The sequence below is a fragment of the Porites lutea genome, chromosome 10 (assembly GCF_958299795.1).
Source record: "Porites lutea chromosome 10, jaPorLute2.1, whole genome shotgun sequence".
Taxonomy (NCBI): Eukaryota; Metazoa; Cnidaria; class Anthozoa; order Scleractinia; family Poritidae; genus Porites; species Porites lutea.
In genome coordinates, this window is record NC_133210.1 from 18,915,143 (window position 1) to 18,932,715 (window position 17,573).

At 39.8% G+C, this 17,573-nt stretch overlaps 1 protein-coding gene across 1 annotated transcript in view; it reads left to right on the forward strand.

Annotated features, from left to right (window-relative positions):
• LOC140950288 (fibroblast growth factor receptor 1-like) overlaps positions 1-17,573 on the forward strand; it is a 53,953-nt gene that overhangs the window by 22,201 nt on the left and 14,179 nt on the right. Inside the window, exons 6-13 of the mRNA XM_073399508.1 lie at positions 4,487-4,505; positions 5,040-5,079; positions 11,239-11,563; positions 11,683-11,793; positions 11,934-12,124; positions 12,599-12,721; positions 13,411-13,481; positions 13,739-13,779. Coding sequence (XP_073255609.1) covers positions 4,487-4,505; positions 5,040-5,079; positions 11,239-11,563; positions 11,683-11,793; positions 11,934-12,124; positions 12,599-12,721; positions 13,411-13,481; positions 13,739-13,779 — 921 coding nt within the window. The remainder of the gene's footprint in view (positions 1-4,486; positions 4,506-5,039; positions 5,080-11,238; positions 11,564-11,682; positions 11,794-11,933; positions 12,125-12,598; positions 12,722-13,410; positions 13,482-13,738; positions 13,780-17,573) is intronic.

Genomic DNA, 17,573 nt, shown 5'->3' on the forward strand with positions numbered 1-17,573 from the left:
TCGATTCAAGCTACGAGTTTTTTTACCCTTGAAAAAAATCTCCCTTCACCTCTTAAACTTGGGCGTGCCACCTGTAAGCTAAGACGGAGAGGAGAGAATAATCTACTAAATTACCAAACTAACACAGCGTATGAAAACTGTAATTGGCCAGCTAGAAAACATGGTCTACCCTTGAAAAGGGTTTACCCTTGAAAAAAATCTCTCTTCACCACTTAAACTTGGGCGTGCCGCCGTTAAGCTAAGAGGGAAAGGAGAGAAAAATTTGCTGAATTATCCGAACTAACACAGCGTATAAAAACTGCAATTGGCTAGCTAGTAAAACATGATCGACTCAAGCTACGAGTGTTTGAATTTAAATAAATCTCTCTTCACCTCTTAAACTTGGGCGCGCCGCCTGTAAGCCAAGAGGGAGAGGAGAGAATAATCCACTGAATCTTCCAAACTAACACAGAATATGAAAACTGCAATTGGCTAGCTAGAACACGATCGATTTAAGGATCCGAGTTCTTTTTACTTAAAAAATCTCTCTTCGCAAAATGCGTTCCTATAATCCATTCCTGGAAATTTGGATCTGTAAATCACTTTCGGTGGAAATTTAACATCGTGCAGAAAATACTAAACGAGATGGGCCCAGCGTGACAAAAATTGAAGGAAACCATCACATTCACGGACAAAAGAATATCGCCTTTAGCTATTCAGATCCAGGAGGCACTTTGGAGAAGAATAAACAACCTAAAACTCTTATTTAGCCGCAAAGGAAGAGATTTACGTTTCAAAAGAGGTCGAAGAAAGTGCTCTTGTATCAGAGGGCAAATCAAGCCGACCAGAAACAATAACCGCAGAAAATCAATATGCGTGTCATGACCTCTCAGTATGAAACAAGCGGCAAAATTCACATTTACTCATTCAAAGAGTAGAACCCAGAATATAATATACCCACCAGGGAAAACAATTTTTGGAACCAGCAGCATTTTAGCACGAGATAAAAGTCGTGTGTTGCCTACCAGCCCCCTTTTTACACTCTGTTAGATGGTTCGAGCGTTTTGGCGGGATCACGGCTCTTTTGGCGCGTGTTGTAAATGCCCTTTGAATTATAATATTTGCGCGTTATTGTATAGTGATCGAGGATATACACAAAACCAAAGACAAGTAGATATTTTCCTCAGTTTGCTTTTTCCTGGAACCACGATTTCTGTGTCGTCAAACCGGCTTCACCGATGTGCTCGAACTCCGCATGCGAGAGCCATAACAAGCTGCCCCTCTACCTTTTAAATAATAAAGTTCTCTCTTACCTTATATCGGCGAATACAGTTTCTGTTCTTCTGACATAATGCGAAATAACATCCAGAACTCTTCACGTCGAACTTTTGAAACCATTTCGGCGACAATATGTAACTTACCAGGTAACGTACCGAATAATTATTACTTTAGAGGGTTCGAATTCGACCTTCATAAAGCGCTAGATTTTGCCTTTCGCTTAAGAAACGAAAAAAATATTTCTTTTTTTCCAAGACTTGCAACAAGACCCTTTTTTTAACACCAACCATGAATTCAAGTATTCATTAAACGATTTTGACGAGAACCATAGCTGAGTTAAAATATCTCGCTCCGATGGTATAAATTCGGCGCGCAGAAGACAAGCTCTGATATTTGACGCAAATTTGTATCCTGTCCTAAAATGAGTTTATTGACAGATGAACTGACAGAAAGCGATTAATGTGCACACCTGAGGTGCGCAAGGAAATGTGTCAAGACTAACGCCTTGTAGTTACTTGAGTCCAGTTAATGGGTATCTCCATGGAAATTAAAGATCCCTGGTGCGTGCACGAAAATCGACCTTGCGGCTCGTAATGATAATTGAAAACAGAGCATGCGCAGCAGTCGTTCACGGCTTCAGCAAGCCGCGGACAACGTTTGAGTGCATTTATACGAACACTTTCACGTCCAAGGTAAGCCGCGGCTTGGATAAGCCCATCCCAAAACCCCTCGGCCAGGATAAGCCGCGGCTTGAGCTGGCCTTAGGTTGAATAAACCGTGAACATAGATTTTGTACCATTTATACGGGGTGTTCGCGTCTTATGTAAGTCGCGGATATAGTGAGCCGCGGCTTATTTTCTCTCGTATAAACGGCCCTATTATCGTCGTGCTCGCTTTCTTGAAAGCTGGCTTTAATAAAAGAAAATCCAGCTTGGGTGCTTGTAACCTGATTACTGCAATGCGAACAAACCCTACTTGACTGATCTTCTGTTTGCGAAACAGTAAAACCAAGATCTCTTAAATCGTCCGCCAACTTTCGTTTTGGAACACCTTGCCGAACTCTCTCAAAAGAGGATTCTCTGTAGCTTTACGGGAACGTGATGATTACCCGGTGCTATTGAGGTTACCCTGCGTAGCATGGCGGTTTTGTCGGGAGCACTACTAAGCGGCGAAGCCGCAAAAACGCGCACGAAAGAGCGCGCGAACAGACGGCAACGCCGCGAGAAAAATAAAAACCACCTGCCCGGATTCGTGGCTTTTTCAACTGCCACCTCCTTATTTGGTTGGTTTCAGTTTTCCCAACCAATCAGAAATAAAGTGTTGACAGGCTAAGCTCGTGATATAATGAAAAACGTGACCTTGGCCGGAATTGGAGTTTGCTTGAACAAACACAGGTTTGTCTTCTTTTTTGCTATCTCGCGCGTAGGTGACAACACTGCGTTATAAAATTGACTGAGTAAATCTTATTTTTGCCGCATTAGTCTTACATTTATTTAGAGGTCATAAAGTTGGTTTGTTTCATCCATATTGTGTAATTATTTCCTGTGGTTAGTGCCTCTGTAGGTGTTTCTGATAGAATTTGTTGATCTCAGATGCAGTTCTAAAGAACAGTACTCCTTTGTTTGACCATTCTTAAAACCTAAGACTTTTTATTACGGCTAAATAAATATTTTAGCTTCTTTGGTTTTCTCCGACTAAAATGTCTGGATAAGAATAACTACACCCAATGAGCCTTGGCTTGTAGTTTCTTTGTCTCTGAATGTGATAATTTCCGGCTATGTTTTGACGCTGGGCCCGGCTTTTAAATGTTGTTTGCAGGATGTTGAATTTTTACGGAAAGGGCGATCTTCAGATTTCAGTTTCAGCTTAAACTTAAGCTACACCAAGTATGGAGAATTATGCTGTGCGTCTTTTGTCTCCTGTGTGCCATTCATCGACCACAATCGCCGACACCGTTCGAAGTAGTGCGCTGGAGTGCGTTATTCTATTCTCTAACACCAAGTAATAGAGAAAATTTAGGTGGACTTTCTCGAAGCAGATTTACTTTTGCTGTCGTAAGAAAGATCATGCTCTTACCAAAACCTGTTGGCAACATTTCCATGACATCTCTCCTTTGAAGTAAATGGCAAATTTCCAGTTCAGGCTTCAATACAGTTGCCCTGTTTTCCCGTCGAATATTCAAGATCGACAACGCTCCGGTCAACGCTCCTTTGATATTTTGATTTTCGTTTTGCAGAGATGATATGTTCAGTCACTTGGAACTCTCCCATGGGAGATTACCAAATATTTGATTGACGGGCAAACATTCTCATCCAATTGGAACGATCCGTATGCAGCCCTACGGACCGACTCAAAAAAGGCCCCCATCCATGCAGGCGGTTTTTCGTTGCTCCCGCCCCAATCTCCTCGCCATTTCTCTACCCTCGCCCGCCTGACCACCCGCCTATATTACTTAGCGCGCCCAACCAAAACCGCCATGCTACGCAGGCTATATTGAGGTATACAAAGCACCCACATTTTCTACAACAGTCCGATGTGCCGATTTGTTTCTGCTTCGGACCTCTTTTAGCCGGCTTTTTCAGCGTAGAAGAAGAGAAGCAGTCTAAGGACGGTTTAAGAAGACATGCTTCGACAAACACACGACTCCGAGTGTCATTATTGTTTGATTGTAAAATACTTAAGCCAATTACACATGCAGTTTATATCTCCAATTCCGTGAGCCCAATTTAATTGGTACTAGGTAGGTAGATTCTTTATTTAAAACTCGGTGAAATCTTCAGTAATAATAGAGTAAAAATCTAATTACCTAAGGGAAACGTAGGGTTCTTATAAAACTAGTTTTTGGTCAATTTGTCCAAAGTTTTTTTTGCGGACTTTTGGAATGTTTTGGAGGACATGACATTTTGCTTAACCAAAAACCGTTAAAAAAGTTATTTTGCAAAAAAAAAAGGGCAAAACAAAACAAAACAAAACAAAAAAAGAAAGATGAAAAGAAAAAAGCCAAGTTGATCTGTTGTGGCAATTCAACGCCTGGCTGGACCTATGGGAACGTTTTATCTTTATCATATAAATCTGACGTGACCGTTTTCCTATGTCTTTAGTGACGGAATCAATGCTCAACCCTTACAGTATTCCTCTCACCAATTAATATCCAGTCCACGTCCTACCTTAACTAACGGTGTCGTTACTTTAACACCCTGCTAAGTTTAATCTTTTAATTCTCTTTTAGGGATAGCAAAAGGAGGAAGGTAATCTCATGTTTTGATGGTACCTTCAGTTCTCGCAATTAGTCCTTTGATTTATCTGGCAAAAATAACATATTTGAATAACTAGTACTCTTCCTGGTATCGTTACCTTCGAGCAATGTTAAGTTATTGGTAAGATTTTTTTTCGCAGAGACAAAACATTTAACATTTAACGTTTCATTATTTAATTTTTATACGTGGACGCAACTTGTATGGCCGAGTGGTTAGAGCGCTGGAGTGCCCTGACCGCTAGCTGGATTTGTTCTCGGTAGTCCCGACTGCGGTTCGTAGGCGTCGCTTATGAAAAAGACAACTGGATTACCTTCTGTAATTTGGAATTCTTAATATCGTTATGTTGCCTTTGAATTATTTGCTTAATGCTCGTTATCCCTGAAAAGGACAACTAGGGGACAAGATGTTTACACTTTTTCATTTCCAAAAATGACGCTAACTGGAATCACTCATTTAAAAAAGAGAGAGCAAATGTCAAGCTTGCATATATGTATTCTAATTTGCTGTCTTGTTGAACCATTTCAGGCTGTATGCTACTACATGTGAAAAAACTGGAGAATTCAAGGTATGTTTCAGGTCAAATAGCTACGAAAAATAACACATCATAGACCCAATACAAAAATGGGTCATGTAGCAGCTGCTCGGAAAGGAAGTCACCAATGGTGCGTTTTCCTGTCCCCAAAAAACACTAAAACAATTGGAAGAATGACAGGTCATTGTTTCCTTGCGACCAATTAGGAGAGATCTTACGAGTTACGAGCAGCTCGTACACCACCCCTAAAAATGGTTGCTGGATTAATTAATACTCTTTTATTTAAATTAAAATTAGCCTGACTAGCCTTCCCTGAGATAAAGTATTCTTTGGAATTTTGCACTTAAGAACAAGGCTAGTAAGGCTAATCTGAATATAAAAAAAAAGAATATGAAACTAATGTGGCCATTTTTACATTGGGTCTATAAAGTGTCATTAGATTTCAACATTGTTTCCCGTAATTTCAATGCAGTATATGCGCATTTTTCAAAAAGATGGCTAGATATCAACCAAGTTTCCGTTTCTGCCGGAAATCTTTTCTTGAAGGGCAAGGCCTGTGATCCTAAAAGTAGTATAGTAGGACTGTGTAACTCCATTCTTTAGGAGGTAAATTAATCTCATTAACGAATACATTAACGTCCATCATCTCATAGCTTTTTGATTTTATCTCTTGCATAAAAAGCGGTGGAATCTTTCTAGTCTGCTGATGTAAGATTGTTAAAAGTGGTTTCCAATGTTTCGTTTGTTATAATGCTCCTTAATCGTGACACCAAAGAAAGCCTTCTTTCATTTAATTTCTCTTATCGAGGATCTGGTGTGTTTACGATCACAGGTAGGGCAAATCTTGTAATCAATCAGATGCGTACAAGTTAGAATTCACCTGGACTTTAAGTTTGAAAGATGGTCGTCCTTTCAGAGCAACCACTCTCTTGGTTTCCTTGGCTTCACTACCATTCGCAGAAACTATCTCTTCTGCCTGATCTTCTTCTCTATACGATGAACTATCCGCATTTATTTCCCTCTCGGAGGTTTATTCTCCATTTCGAAAACCTTCTTCCCTTTCTATCAATAACTTCGACATTTTTTGCTTTTAATAAAACGCTATGGCCGGACTCCCCAACCAAGCTCCGCAAGTCCTTAAGGTGATTCCCTGGTTTTGCACTGCGCACCTCTTACTGCGCATAACAAGATGGCCGCCGTAAAAAAGAGCATGTAAAGTAACAGTATTAAAATGAAGTTGACTGAAGAGAAACGCTATTGGAATTTTTGCTTGCGGTTGTTTCTTGCCGAGGTGAGAGTCAACGTGTTGGGAATGTGCATAACGTAAGCAGTACGCGTGTTGCTAAGTTCGATTTCCTCACGGAGAACCTCGATAGTGGATGTTTAACTTACTCACTTTGATTTTCATTTAAACGCTTTCTTTATCACATTGTGTTCTAACTGTGATATCTCGATGTAAATTCTGTAAAAACGGATTTTTTAATACTTTCTTCCCCCTTTCAGCTACATTCTATTTTGAAGCTCGCCCCAGTCCTCTCTCAAAAATCGGAGGAAATCCATTTGGTGCGCATTTTCTGCAGCTCTACCGCAAAAACGAGTACGGTGACCCCCATTTTTTATTTCATGATTTTAACAAGGACAGTTCTTCCTTTCGATGAGAAAAAAATTGGCACAAATCTATGTTCAGTTTTTTGGCAATTTTACTAAATTGTACGGATTGAGCTATCACGGGTCGAATAGCGCGTGTCCAATTCAATTCTACTTTGGAGCGTAAAGTAAAAACAGGGGCATTAAAAGGCATTTTTCTGGTATGTAAGTGGATAAACAATACAATGAAGTCAAATTCTGTGCGATACCACATGCATCATCGAAAAAATCTCTCCTTTTTGTCTAGTTTTGGGCTGCGCGAGGTTTTTGTCAAAGGGTCCAAAATAGCCGTATTTGTCAGCATTGTGACGTCAAAACGAGCACGGTGACCTCCCCTTGTTATTACTTTTTTATCATCTTCTTGGCTTGTTACATCATTGTACCAAGTTTCATCCACAATCTATGTTAGGTTCTTTTACTAGGGAATCACCTTAAAGAAACATACTCAGGGCACGAAGTTTGGTTATGGCATCGATTTGAAGAAAAAGCTCAAAATGTACCAGCCATGTTTACTAGGGGAATTATGTGTTTGTTTCCACTTACAATTAGAATTGTAAGTGGAGAATCCGGAACTGAATATCTCTTTACGCAGCCACGCTATCTAAGAAATCGGAATGCTCTGCTTGGAAAGATTAGTTAAAATATCTTTATTCGTAGTTTTTAATCCTCATCAGAAGTTAGTCAGCCTTTTGTATTTTCAGGGTCGAGTTCTGCGTCAACCAAATCTCTCTTTCTTTTCATCTCCGTCCGTGCCCGTGCCCGTGCCCGTGCCCTGGAAGGTAAACCTTGTGTCAGAAACTTAGCTCTCTTTCCTCGGTTGTAGCGTCATCATAAGCTAGTAACAATGTGGACCAATAAGTCTTTAGACTACGAGTAGTCCCCCATTTTTCCTCAGGGATAGTAGAGCGAGCAAAACGCGAGCGCGCGTGAAAATGAATCCACGCGAGAAAAGGTGACACGCGGCAGGGAGAGAGAAAAAAGAGGGACTACAGACAAAGCCCAAGCTTTTGACCCTTCACGGCCGACTGAATTTGGAGTGTGAAGTTCGTATCCCCTTCCAAATCAATTAAGCGCATCCAATGGGATTCCTTCCCTAATTGAGCTGTCATTGCTCTTGTCATCGGTAAACTGCGGGGGATACTTATTGCAAGCAAAAGAAAACCGAGATACTAATTTTCTTCACGGTTGTTTCGCGTGAAGAACTTGATAGTGTAGGCAACACACGACTTTTACTCATGCCAAAATGTTGCTTGTTCCAATGAATTTTTTTTTCTGACGGATAGATTATGCTCTGGAGAAAAACGTTTTGACTGAGCAAATGTGATTTTTGCCGCTTATTTCACACTGAGGGGTCGTGACACGCATATTAATTTTCTGCGGTTATTGTTTATAGTCGGCATGATTTGCCCTCTAATGTAAGAGCATTTTCTTTGACCTCTTTTGAAAAGTAAAGCTCTTCAATGCGGCTAAATAAGGGTTTGGGGTTGTTTAATTTCTCCGGAGATTGCCTCCTGGATCTGAATAATTTTAAGCAATTTTTCTTTTTGGCCGTGAATGTGACGGTTTCCTGCAATGTTTTGTCACGCTGGGCCCAGCTCGTTAGCGTTCTAGCAGGTCGGATAGCGATATCCAAATCTCGAAGAATGGATTGCAGCTTAAACTAAAACTACATCAACTATGGAGAACTGCGATGTGACTGAGTCATGACTGTTAACTGTAAGCTTAACAGTCTTGCCACTGTTCTGTTATTCAATTCCCACTTTGTGATCAGACAAGACCATGGTTTCGGTTCTCCACGCGAACCTTATCAGAACCTTATCAGTTGTCGGGTTGGCTTTCTTCTTAGTTGCTTGTACAAGAGCAACTCTGACTAGTTATTTGTTCTTTGCTGTTATTAGCTCTGCTCTAGTTATTTGTTCTGTAAATTGAGATTATGTCGAGTGTTGATAGCAGCTGGCGCGTTTTTGACAGATGTTGACAGATTTCCATTGAAGAGCCAATCAGAGTTTTGCGTTGTGAGAGCAACGCATTAGTTCAAAAGCTTGGGCTTTGTCTGTAGTCCCTCATTTTTCTCTCTCCCCGCCGCGTGTCACCTTTTCTCGCGTGGGGTGATTTTCACGCGCGCTCGCGTTTCGCTCGCTCTACTATCCCTGAGGAAAAATGGGGGACTACTCGTAGTCTAATAAGTCTTAAATTAAACCATGTGTCTAATTGTACAAGGATCTGCTTATTTGCTTAGCAAGGCACATTTGTTTCTTCTTGGTCTACTAATATATAGATTTAGCCAGGGCTAAAAGCGAAGCCTCCGTTTCTATAAAAGCAATCAAATTAAAGTAATAACATGAACTCTAAGCCAAAAAAAGAGAAATATTCACATCCCTAAGAGCCTTCGGCATCAGACACCTTTAGAGGGAGGGGCTAAATGATTAAGAGAAAATATCCCGCAAACAAACCTGAATGGAAAAAATTGTTCAATTGTAGGTCTCTTAAGTAGCAGTAATTTACAGGTAACGATTTCTAGGATCGGTGTTTCTGTGTTTAAGGGAAGACCTAAAAGAAAAATCAGGCCGACTTAAGGACTTTTGTCTTCCCGTAAGCTCATTACATTTTCTTTTCTTTTCTTTCTTTTTTCAACGGGCCCGGATGAACAGTTATGTGTAGCCTTTACATTTATACCTCAATATCTGAAAGAAAAATTTTACCGTAAGGTGTATAATATTTTCCCTGAGGACAGACATAGGAAAGCAAACGATAACCTTTGTCTCTACTAATAACAATAATCCAATCTTTCACTACAAATATAAACGTTAATACAGCAACTTAAAACTTAAAAAAAAGGACAAACTCGGGCTCAAAAAGCCGGCGAGTCTTGCCGTTTTAGAATAGAGGAGAACTCTTTCATTTCTTAGATAAGCTCACTTTTTCAGTGAGAATAAAAAGCCGTAAACAAACAACTGAAAACAAACGCAAACGCAAAATTCAAGCGGTATTCAGGGCATAAGTTATGGAAAAATAGCAGCACACTGCACACTGCAAAATTCTAGAATGGCAAGTAATGAGAAAATGAATAGCAATTCAATGCGGAACATGTACAAAAACAACAGTTCAGTTTTAATTCAAGAAAGGGCTCGTCTGAATGTTTCTAAAAATCTCACGATCTGTAGTCTCATGGTCGTTTTTTGAGCTAATGTTATGAATGAACAATGACAGATAAATAACTTAATTTCTTGAAAATTTGATTCAAAAACCCATATGTTAATCCTAAAAAGCAATTCGCGTAAGACAAGTTAAATCGTTGCGTTCACGCAAGTTAAATCGGTCAAGCGCATGGTAAAAACATCAATTTCAAATTCACATTTTGTGGTTTTTCTTTCACGCCGATGTCAAAATGTAGAGAACGTCCGTGAAACCTTTTTAAATACCAAAATTCCTTTGTAAAACGTACTTTTCTTCGATCATAGAGTACGGAATGTACCTCAAGTGTCTTCTGAAACTTCGCTGTCTTGGTTGGTTCAAACAAGCCAAGCGCTCCGATCTACCGTGTAGAAAACAAGGTTGAATTCCTCGAAAGACAATTTCATAGCGAAAAGCTTTCGTTTGTCCACAAAAAGGAAACTGAGCATTCTTTTGAAATTTCTCTTTCCATTTGTGTCTTTTATCGGCGTATTTTCAATCTTGAAATACAAAACTGACAAGACATTTTTCCTGAAATCACCGATAACTCCCTCAAAAGTCAAATGGTCGGCCCCTAAAATCCACCAAACATTTGGTCAGTTGACAGATTCGGATTTGTCGATCATTTCTAAAGGCTTTTGAAACGATAGGGGACAAAATTCTCTAGGGGAGAGGAGAGGAATTCGTTTCTACTTACCCCTACCCAGAAAGTCTGTACGGATCTACGGACGGACGAACGGTGACGTCATAACCAACTTTTTTCGGATGGATAGTTTGCCAAATTTTATTACCCATGGTGCTCCGCTGCGCGCGCTTCGTGCGCACGGAGGCTCCGCTATTAAGTTATGGATGCATTTGCACGGTTTTTGCTGATCACTAAAAGAAGCCATAGTTTCTCTCGTCTACCCACCCTCTCCCCTGAACAACTCGCACGCCTCTTTGGTGCCAAGCAGCCTGTTAAGCGCATCTGCATAGTAAGTACTATGGATTCCACGATGTGGCGTGTCTCTGTACAGTGTTTCACGGATGACTTCAAAGTGTTGTTAAATGAAGGTACCTGACAAACGCGTTAAAAACGTCGCAATCAATAAATAAGTGACCACAATCGTGAGGTAAATGATTAACGTGAGCTTATCAGTGCAATATCTCTGTACAATAATTACAGTTGAAAAGATTACGAGGTTTGTCGGTTCTGTTCTGGTTATTTTTTTACAGTTGTTTCTTTGCTTAACTTTTTTGTCCTTTTTCATTTTAGTCCTGTTTTATTTTTACGTTAGTAAAACCAAAAGAATGTTGCAATTCTCATAAAAAGTGGACATGGATAAAAAAGTAAACAGTCAAGTTTAAGTGGTGTTTTCTCGTTTATCTAAGGCTGAAGTGCAAGTGGATAATCGTGAACCAGAACAAATATCCATGAGACAAATGACTTCAGAGGTTTCGTCTGGACATTATATGCCACTGAGTAAGGCTAGCCAATCATCTGGCTCACCACAAGTCATTCCGTCAATCGACGCTTCATCATTAAGCCAGTATGAACCTTTAAACCCATCATCAATTTCTCACGAGATTCTTCGCCAGAACGTGATTATTGAGAAGATAATTGGCAAAGGTACTTTTGGTCAGGTTGCCAGGGGTAAGGTTAAAGGCCTACGTGAAAGACAACATGTCACACAGGTGGCTGTCAAAATGTTAAAAGGTACAAGATAACTTGATTGATCACTGTATAACTAATAATGTAAGAATTGGATAACTGAAAATTAAAGGAATGTAACACAAACGATTAACAATGAAAACGCTCGTTACTTTACTTTTCAGCTGATGCGCCGGACTCCGACAGGAAGGATTTGTTATCAGAGCTTGAAGTGATGAAGACGTTAAAGCCTCATCCGCACGTCATCAAGCTACTGGGATGCGTCACCCAATCTGGTAGGTTATTTTTAAAGTAAACTGTCTTTAGTCACCAATTACTATGCTGCAAGTAAAGGGTCAGTCCAGTCATTTTAATTGTGCCTTTTTCAGTCTCTTTGTCCATGAGTGACTTAGTGAATAAATTTTTTTTTACTCAGAGCCGTTGCTAGTCTTAATCGAGTACGTTCCGTACGGGGATCTCCTGGGTTACCTGAGAAAGAGCCGTGGATTAAATGACACTTACTTCAAAGACCCAGATATCAAACCACAAACAAGTCTGACGTCACAACAGTTGATGAAGTTTTCTTGGCAAGTTGCTGATGGAATGAGTTATCTCTCATCGAGATCTGTAAGCTAAAATATTTGACTATCGTGTATTCATCTAGTCTGATGTAGACTGTCTCCATTTTGCAAAGAAAAATTATACAGTTAAGAACACACTCAGGTCCCCTCATCACTTTCAGCTACATTTTGCTTTTGCGTTTTGATAGACCTTCTACACAATGGCGATTTCATAAAATGTATTTCCGGGTGGATTGATGTGAGTTAAAACCTTCAAACGTGAAACCCTTTCTACAATGGCGATTTCATAAATTTATTTCCGGCTGGACTGATTTGGATTAAGACGTAAAGACGTGAAACTGACAGAGCTCTTATTTGGACAAAAATATCATATCCATTTGGTGTCAAATCTTAGAAGATGACTTCAAAATTTAATGAAATGTAACAGTATCAAAGTAAGACAGAAAGATCTGAACGTCTTAACAGGTCCATGTGACTTGCAAGGTTTTAAGCTTGTGTGAAATGAAATCTCACATTGCAGATTATTCATCGAGACCTTGCCGCTCGAAATGTTCTGGTTGGAGAAAATGAAACTTGTAAAGTGACTGACTTTGGAATGGCAAGAGATGTACAAGAACAAAATATTTATGAAAGGAAGACAAAGGTTTGTATTTTATTGGAAACTGACCTACAGTATAGGACTGGCACGCAATCCTTTGCCGTTACCTGGAGGAAAATGCCTAAGGTTTTGTTGATTATGTCGTTGCTTACTAGGTTTCATGCTTTAAGAGTTGCTTCCAAAACTATAGCCCACGAAGTTCAGGTAGTGTGTGTAAAATTGATAAAACATTTGACAAGCCCAAAGAGCAAAAGAGACTATTTTGCCTTTCACCAAAACATGGGATTATTAATATTTCATATTTAAGGTGTTTATGGTTGTCTGAGTGTGGTAATATAAAGACGTCCTTTGCCAAGCATTTTGACCTGAATATAAAAGATTACTAACTTTATACCTGATAAAAGTCTTAGAGAACGGCTAAGTTGCAGTTAAACGTTCTTCGGTTTTGTCCTTCGACACTAAGACAGGAAGAAAGAGTAAAAAAGGGAGTTGCGTGTAAACGAAGCCTGAGTTTCATTTTTGCAGTAACGATTATTTTAGAAATTTTAAAGATGGCTTTCTGATTTTATATTTCGGAGTATATTTTCTACCGACTTTCTTTCTTGCTAAGATACAGGGAAGCAAGGAAGTACATTACCTTTCCATTATTTTTCCTACTTTTCGCCAACTCGCTATTCCATGTTCGTCGTTCATTTAGTATTTGTCTTATGGCCATTTACTTTGTTGATATGTAGGGTCGTCTACCAGTGAAGTGGACTGCATATGAATCCCTGCTCTACGGACGATACACCACCAAGAGCGACGTGTAAGAAAACTTTCTATATATGCATTAACAAGTTGATATTTGCTGAACAGAAGTTCGTCATTGCATCACGTGAGAAGAAGGAAGCATACAAGACGGTTTATGTAACTGGGTTAACCAGCGTTACTGACGCCAATACTATCCCTCCCCCATCTCTAAACTAGAAGAGAAAAAAAATGTGTATTAAAGAACCTTAGAACTTTTTTTTATTATTTATTTAAAATGTAACCGGAGATATATGTCACTTTTTGGTCTCATAGGTGGAGCTATGGAGTCTTGCTATACGAGATATTTACAGTTGGTAGGATCCTATAGCTATTAACTTACTGTGGTTTTCGAATTTTTTCTTATAATTATTTTGTTGTGAAAAACATAGAGAATGTTCCGAAAGAAGAAAGGTATTTTGTTGTAACATACTTTAGAGCTCAAGAATGCATACATTATTTGTGTTTTCCGTGGACGTTACCATGGATAACTTGCTGCCTACGTTAAAACCCCCAGCAGTACCAGATGCGATAATGGCGAGCTTCAGCAACAAGAACGCTGACTCCCTAGACGTCGTGAACAAAAATCGGAAGTTTGCTGCTTTGCATGATGGGACGCTACTTTCTAACCCAAGGATTTTGAAAGCCTTTCTTTTAACAAATATTCGCGACTTTCAGTTAGTTCACTGCTCAAATAGTTAAGTAGTTTGTCTGTGGAAAATGGTTTATTGGCTATAACTATGATGGCGCTGAATCAAAATTTAGCACACGTAAACAACTCATCGCCATTAACATTTTCAAGTGTTAATTTTATGTTGATCATTCACGTGATATGTCACGTGACCATTATAAATTATTGACCAATTGGTGGCCGGTTGAAGAAAAGAAATCGAGCAATAACACTTTTTTATTTATGTTGAATAATTATTTCTAAACTTCACGTTTGGAATGACCGTTAACGGCACTTCAAGAAAAAATGTGAGAAAAAACATCATTTTAAATGTCCAAATTTAGTCTTTAATTATTCAAAACTTTAATTTTGAACTTTACTTACATTCCGTCCTCGGAGACCCAGGGGCGGTCAGTGGGGCCGGGAGAAAAGGCGCGACGAACATTTTCAAGCACAGGGGGAAAGGCCCCTCGGTACCGACTCTCACCAGACCATTTCCAAACGGTCAAGCGAATGCTGGCTCCTGATTGGGCACATAAAATGCTTTGTATTATTGTGCCCAATCGGCAAACTGTTTCTCCTGAGTTCTTTTCGTGAGTTCGTACACGACGGCTATTATCTCGCCAGAGTTGCCCGGTTTGTTCACCAAGCTTTGCTAACCAGAAACGAAGAAACTACCGATGAGTCGAAAAACGTTTCGGATGCTATGAGTAGGAGCAATTCACTTTGCACTGAGAAAATTATGTTTCTGATGGACCACAATGTATCGTAAATAATAGGAAGTTTTAAGATGCAGCGGCGACAAGAAAGTGAAAAAAGCAATAGCTTGACAAGGCAAAACAACAACTTTGCACGTGCATCACGTGGAGAACAGCGAGGATCAAAAGAAGCTGTTTGCCGGTAGTAATTGCTTACTAAACAGAGGATCTGCCGTCTGTCTACCTCCCACCATTGATAGGGCTCATTTCGCCGAGGACGTCGGGAAGTTTTTGTACAGAAAATAGTGCATATTAGGAGTCGCCTCAATTGTCATGGTGCTGTAACCTATCATAAACCTGACATACAGGGCATTGAGTCGCCTTTCGTCCACCTCACCTAATTTAAGATGTTAACGGAACAAGATGTGAAGTCTCTTATGCAGCATTTGTCTCTAAAATCTTGTGCTCTTGACCCTGTGCCTTCAACTTTGGTCAGCCGATGTGATGCCCTACTTTTTTCTGTACTTACAAGATTAATCAATACAGTCGAACCCCGCTATTTCGAACTCGGTTAATTCGAAGTCCCTGCTATTTCGAAGGAAGATCGAATTCCGTTGGATTTACCCTTATGTTTTCAGTCATTTACTATCAGTTATTTCGAACTCGGTTATTTCGAATTCCCCATTATTACGAACTCATCGTTCTTTCCATACACCTTAAATCAACCCCATTATTTCGAACTTGTCAATAACGGAGCACGTACATAAGAACGCAGCTGGAAGCGTATTGCATTTTATTTAAGCTCGTGTTGCGTAATTAATGACCTAACAATGCTTGACTCACGTGCAGTGTCCCGCTAAGAAATTCTAGCTGTGTTATTCAATTACAAAACAAAACGCACTGTTAGTGAACTGTTCTTCCGGCTGAAATACTCAGGTATGAACTCTGCTGTTTCTATTCTGATCATTCGACATTGTAAAGTAATATTCTGAATTTTCTTTGGTGATTACAAACGTCCTTTGAGATCTGCTTGATGATTCATCTCTAAGCATTTCGCATTTTTTTACAAATCAGCGTGATAACGTGAGAATCAACATCTAACACTCATCTAGGCATGAAAGCTGTTTCCGCAGGACCTCAATGTTTTCTGCCCCGTGAAATGTAGAGTGCACGGCACTGGCATATCTTCTCCATCTCCAAGGTTGACTGGTTTGCCCCTCACGATGACGCTGCGTGAACCGTCTTTATCACCCCTCAAAAAGCAAAATATCGTTTTGGCAAAACGTCCACTTTTTCCTTTCTTTAAATGTCCAATGTCCAGGATATGTTGTGCGTTGACAGTGATTAGAATTAAACTACAGTGACACACTTTTCAACCAATTTATTTGCAGACTTTTCCAACCTGTTACAATTTTACTGGCAGACTTTTCAACACATTGCAAATTTAGTTGCAGACTTTTACTGCAATCAGCTACTCCTCATGTAAAGAAATTTTCATGAGCAGTCCTCTGTTTAAGTTTTGTTTCATCGTTAACTCGTCAGCTAATGCTTCTGTGATTTCATCCATAGTTGTATAAGACCACTCGTCTGGTGAGAGTTCACAAGCATACGTCACGTTCATATGTTCCCTTGATTAGGCTCCTACTTTAATGAGGGTTGTCTTAGGTGTTTTTCTCTTCTCAATGATGTCATTTAATCTATGATAGAGAGGATACACCACTTCAAAATCCCAATTTCGTACCCCTGGTTTTCTCGGAGCGACTTCTTTCAGGACTACCACATACAAATCCGTTCCGTTAAGTCTAGTATAGGTGACGTTAAACACAGGGGAATCTATCGCCAATTCTAACTATGATGGTTCTTTACTGTCTTCTCCTTTCTGGCTCTCAACGTTCGAGGTCAGAGTATCATTCAAGTCTCTCTGTGCACGTTCCGCCTCTAACTCTTCTAAATATCTGTCCCATTCTCGTTATTCTGCGGGAGTCCACATGCCATACCCTCCTGTTTACATGATGGCTTGTGATGAAATGATGATACGATTAGGACTCACCTGTCTTTTAAACCTTTTTTGAATGAACGAACGTCTACAGCTATCATTTTGACGTTCGATCTCATGGAGGTAACATGTGCACTATGACTGTCGAAGAACCCCCTCTTAAGTCTGAACCTTCAGAAAAATCTGTCAAGACCAAGTTGAAACAGTATCGACAGAAACTCATGGCCATCAAAGGCAGGATACGGTACCGTGAACATGCGATCAAAGGTTTCAGAAAACATCTCAAGAATGGAACCTTTCCGCGAAGACTGAAGTCTATTAAAGCCTATCCCAAGATGAGTTCACCTGAAACTCAGAACATTGTCAATGCGGCTTGTGATCAAGTCCAATGTGTTATTTTGGACCAAATGATTCAGGAGGAACAAAAGAAACTCGCTGAAGATCAAGACAGTTATCAAGCGCTCCTGGTTCAATGACAAGAGGATCGACAGCAGCTCAAAAAAACCAAAAAACCTAAGAAATCCACCATGGCTCAACTCCAGCAAGAATTAGGTGAATTGCAGTCCAAATATGCCCAACTTTGTACTAAATTAGAAACACGCAGTGAATAAACACACAATGTTGAACTGAATCAATGTCTAGTTTTATTGATCTTACAACCTAGTTACACCCGTAGTGAATTGTGATATACAACACAAACTCCGTTGAGTCAAGCTCTTCCCATCTTGAAATGAGTGCTTTTGCAAT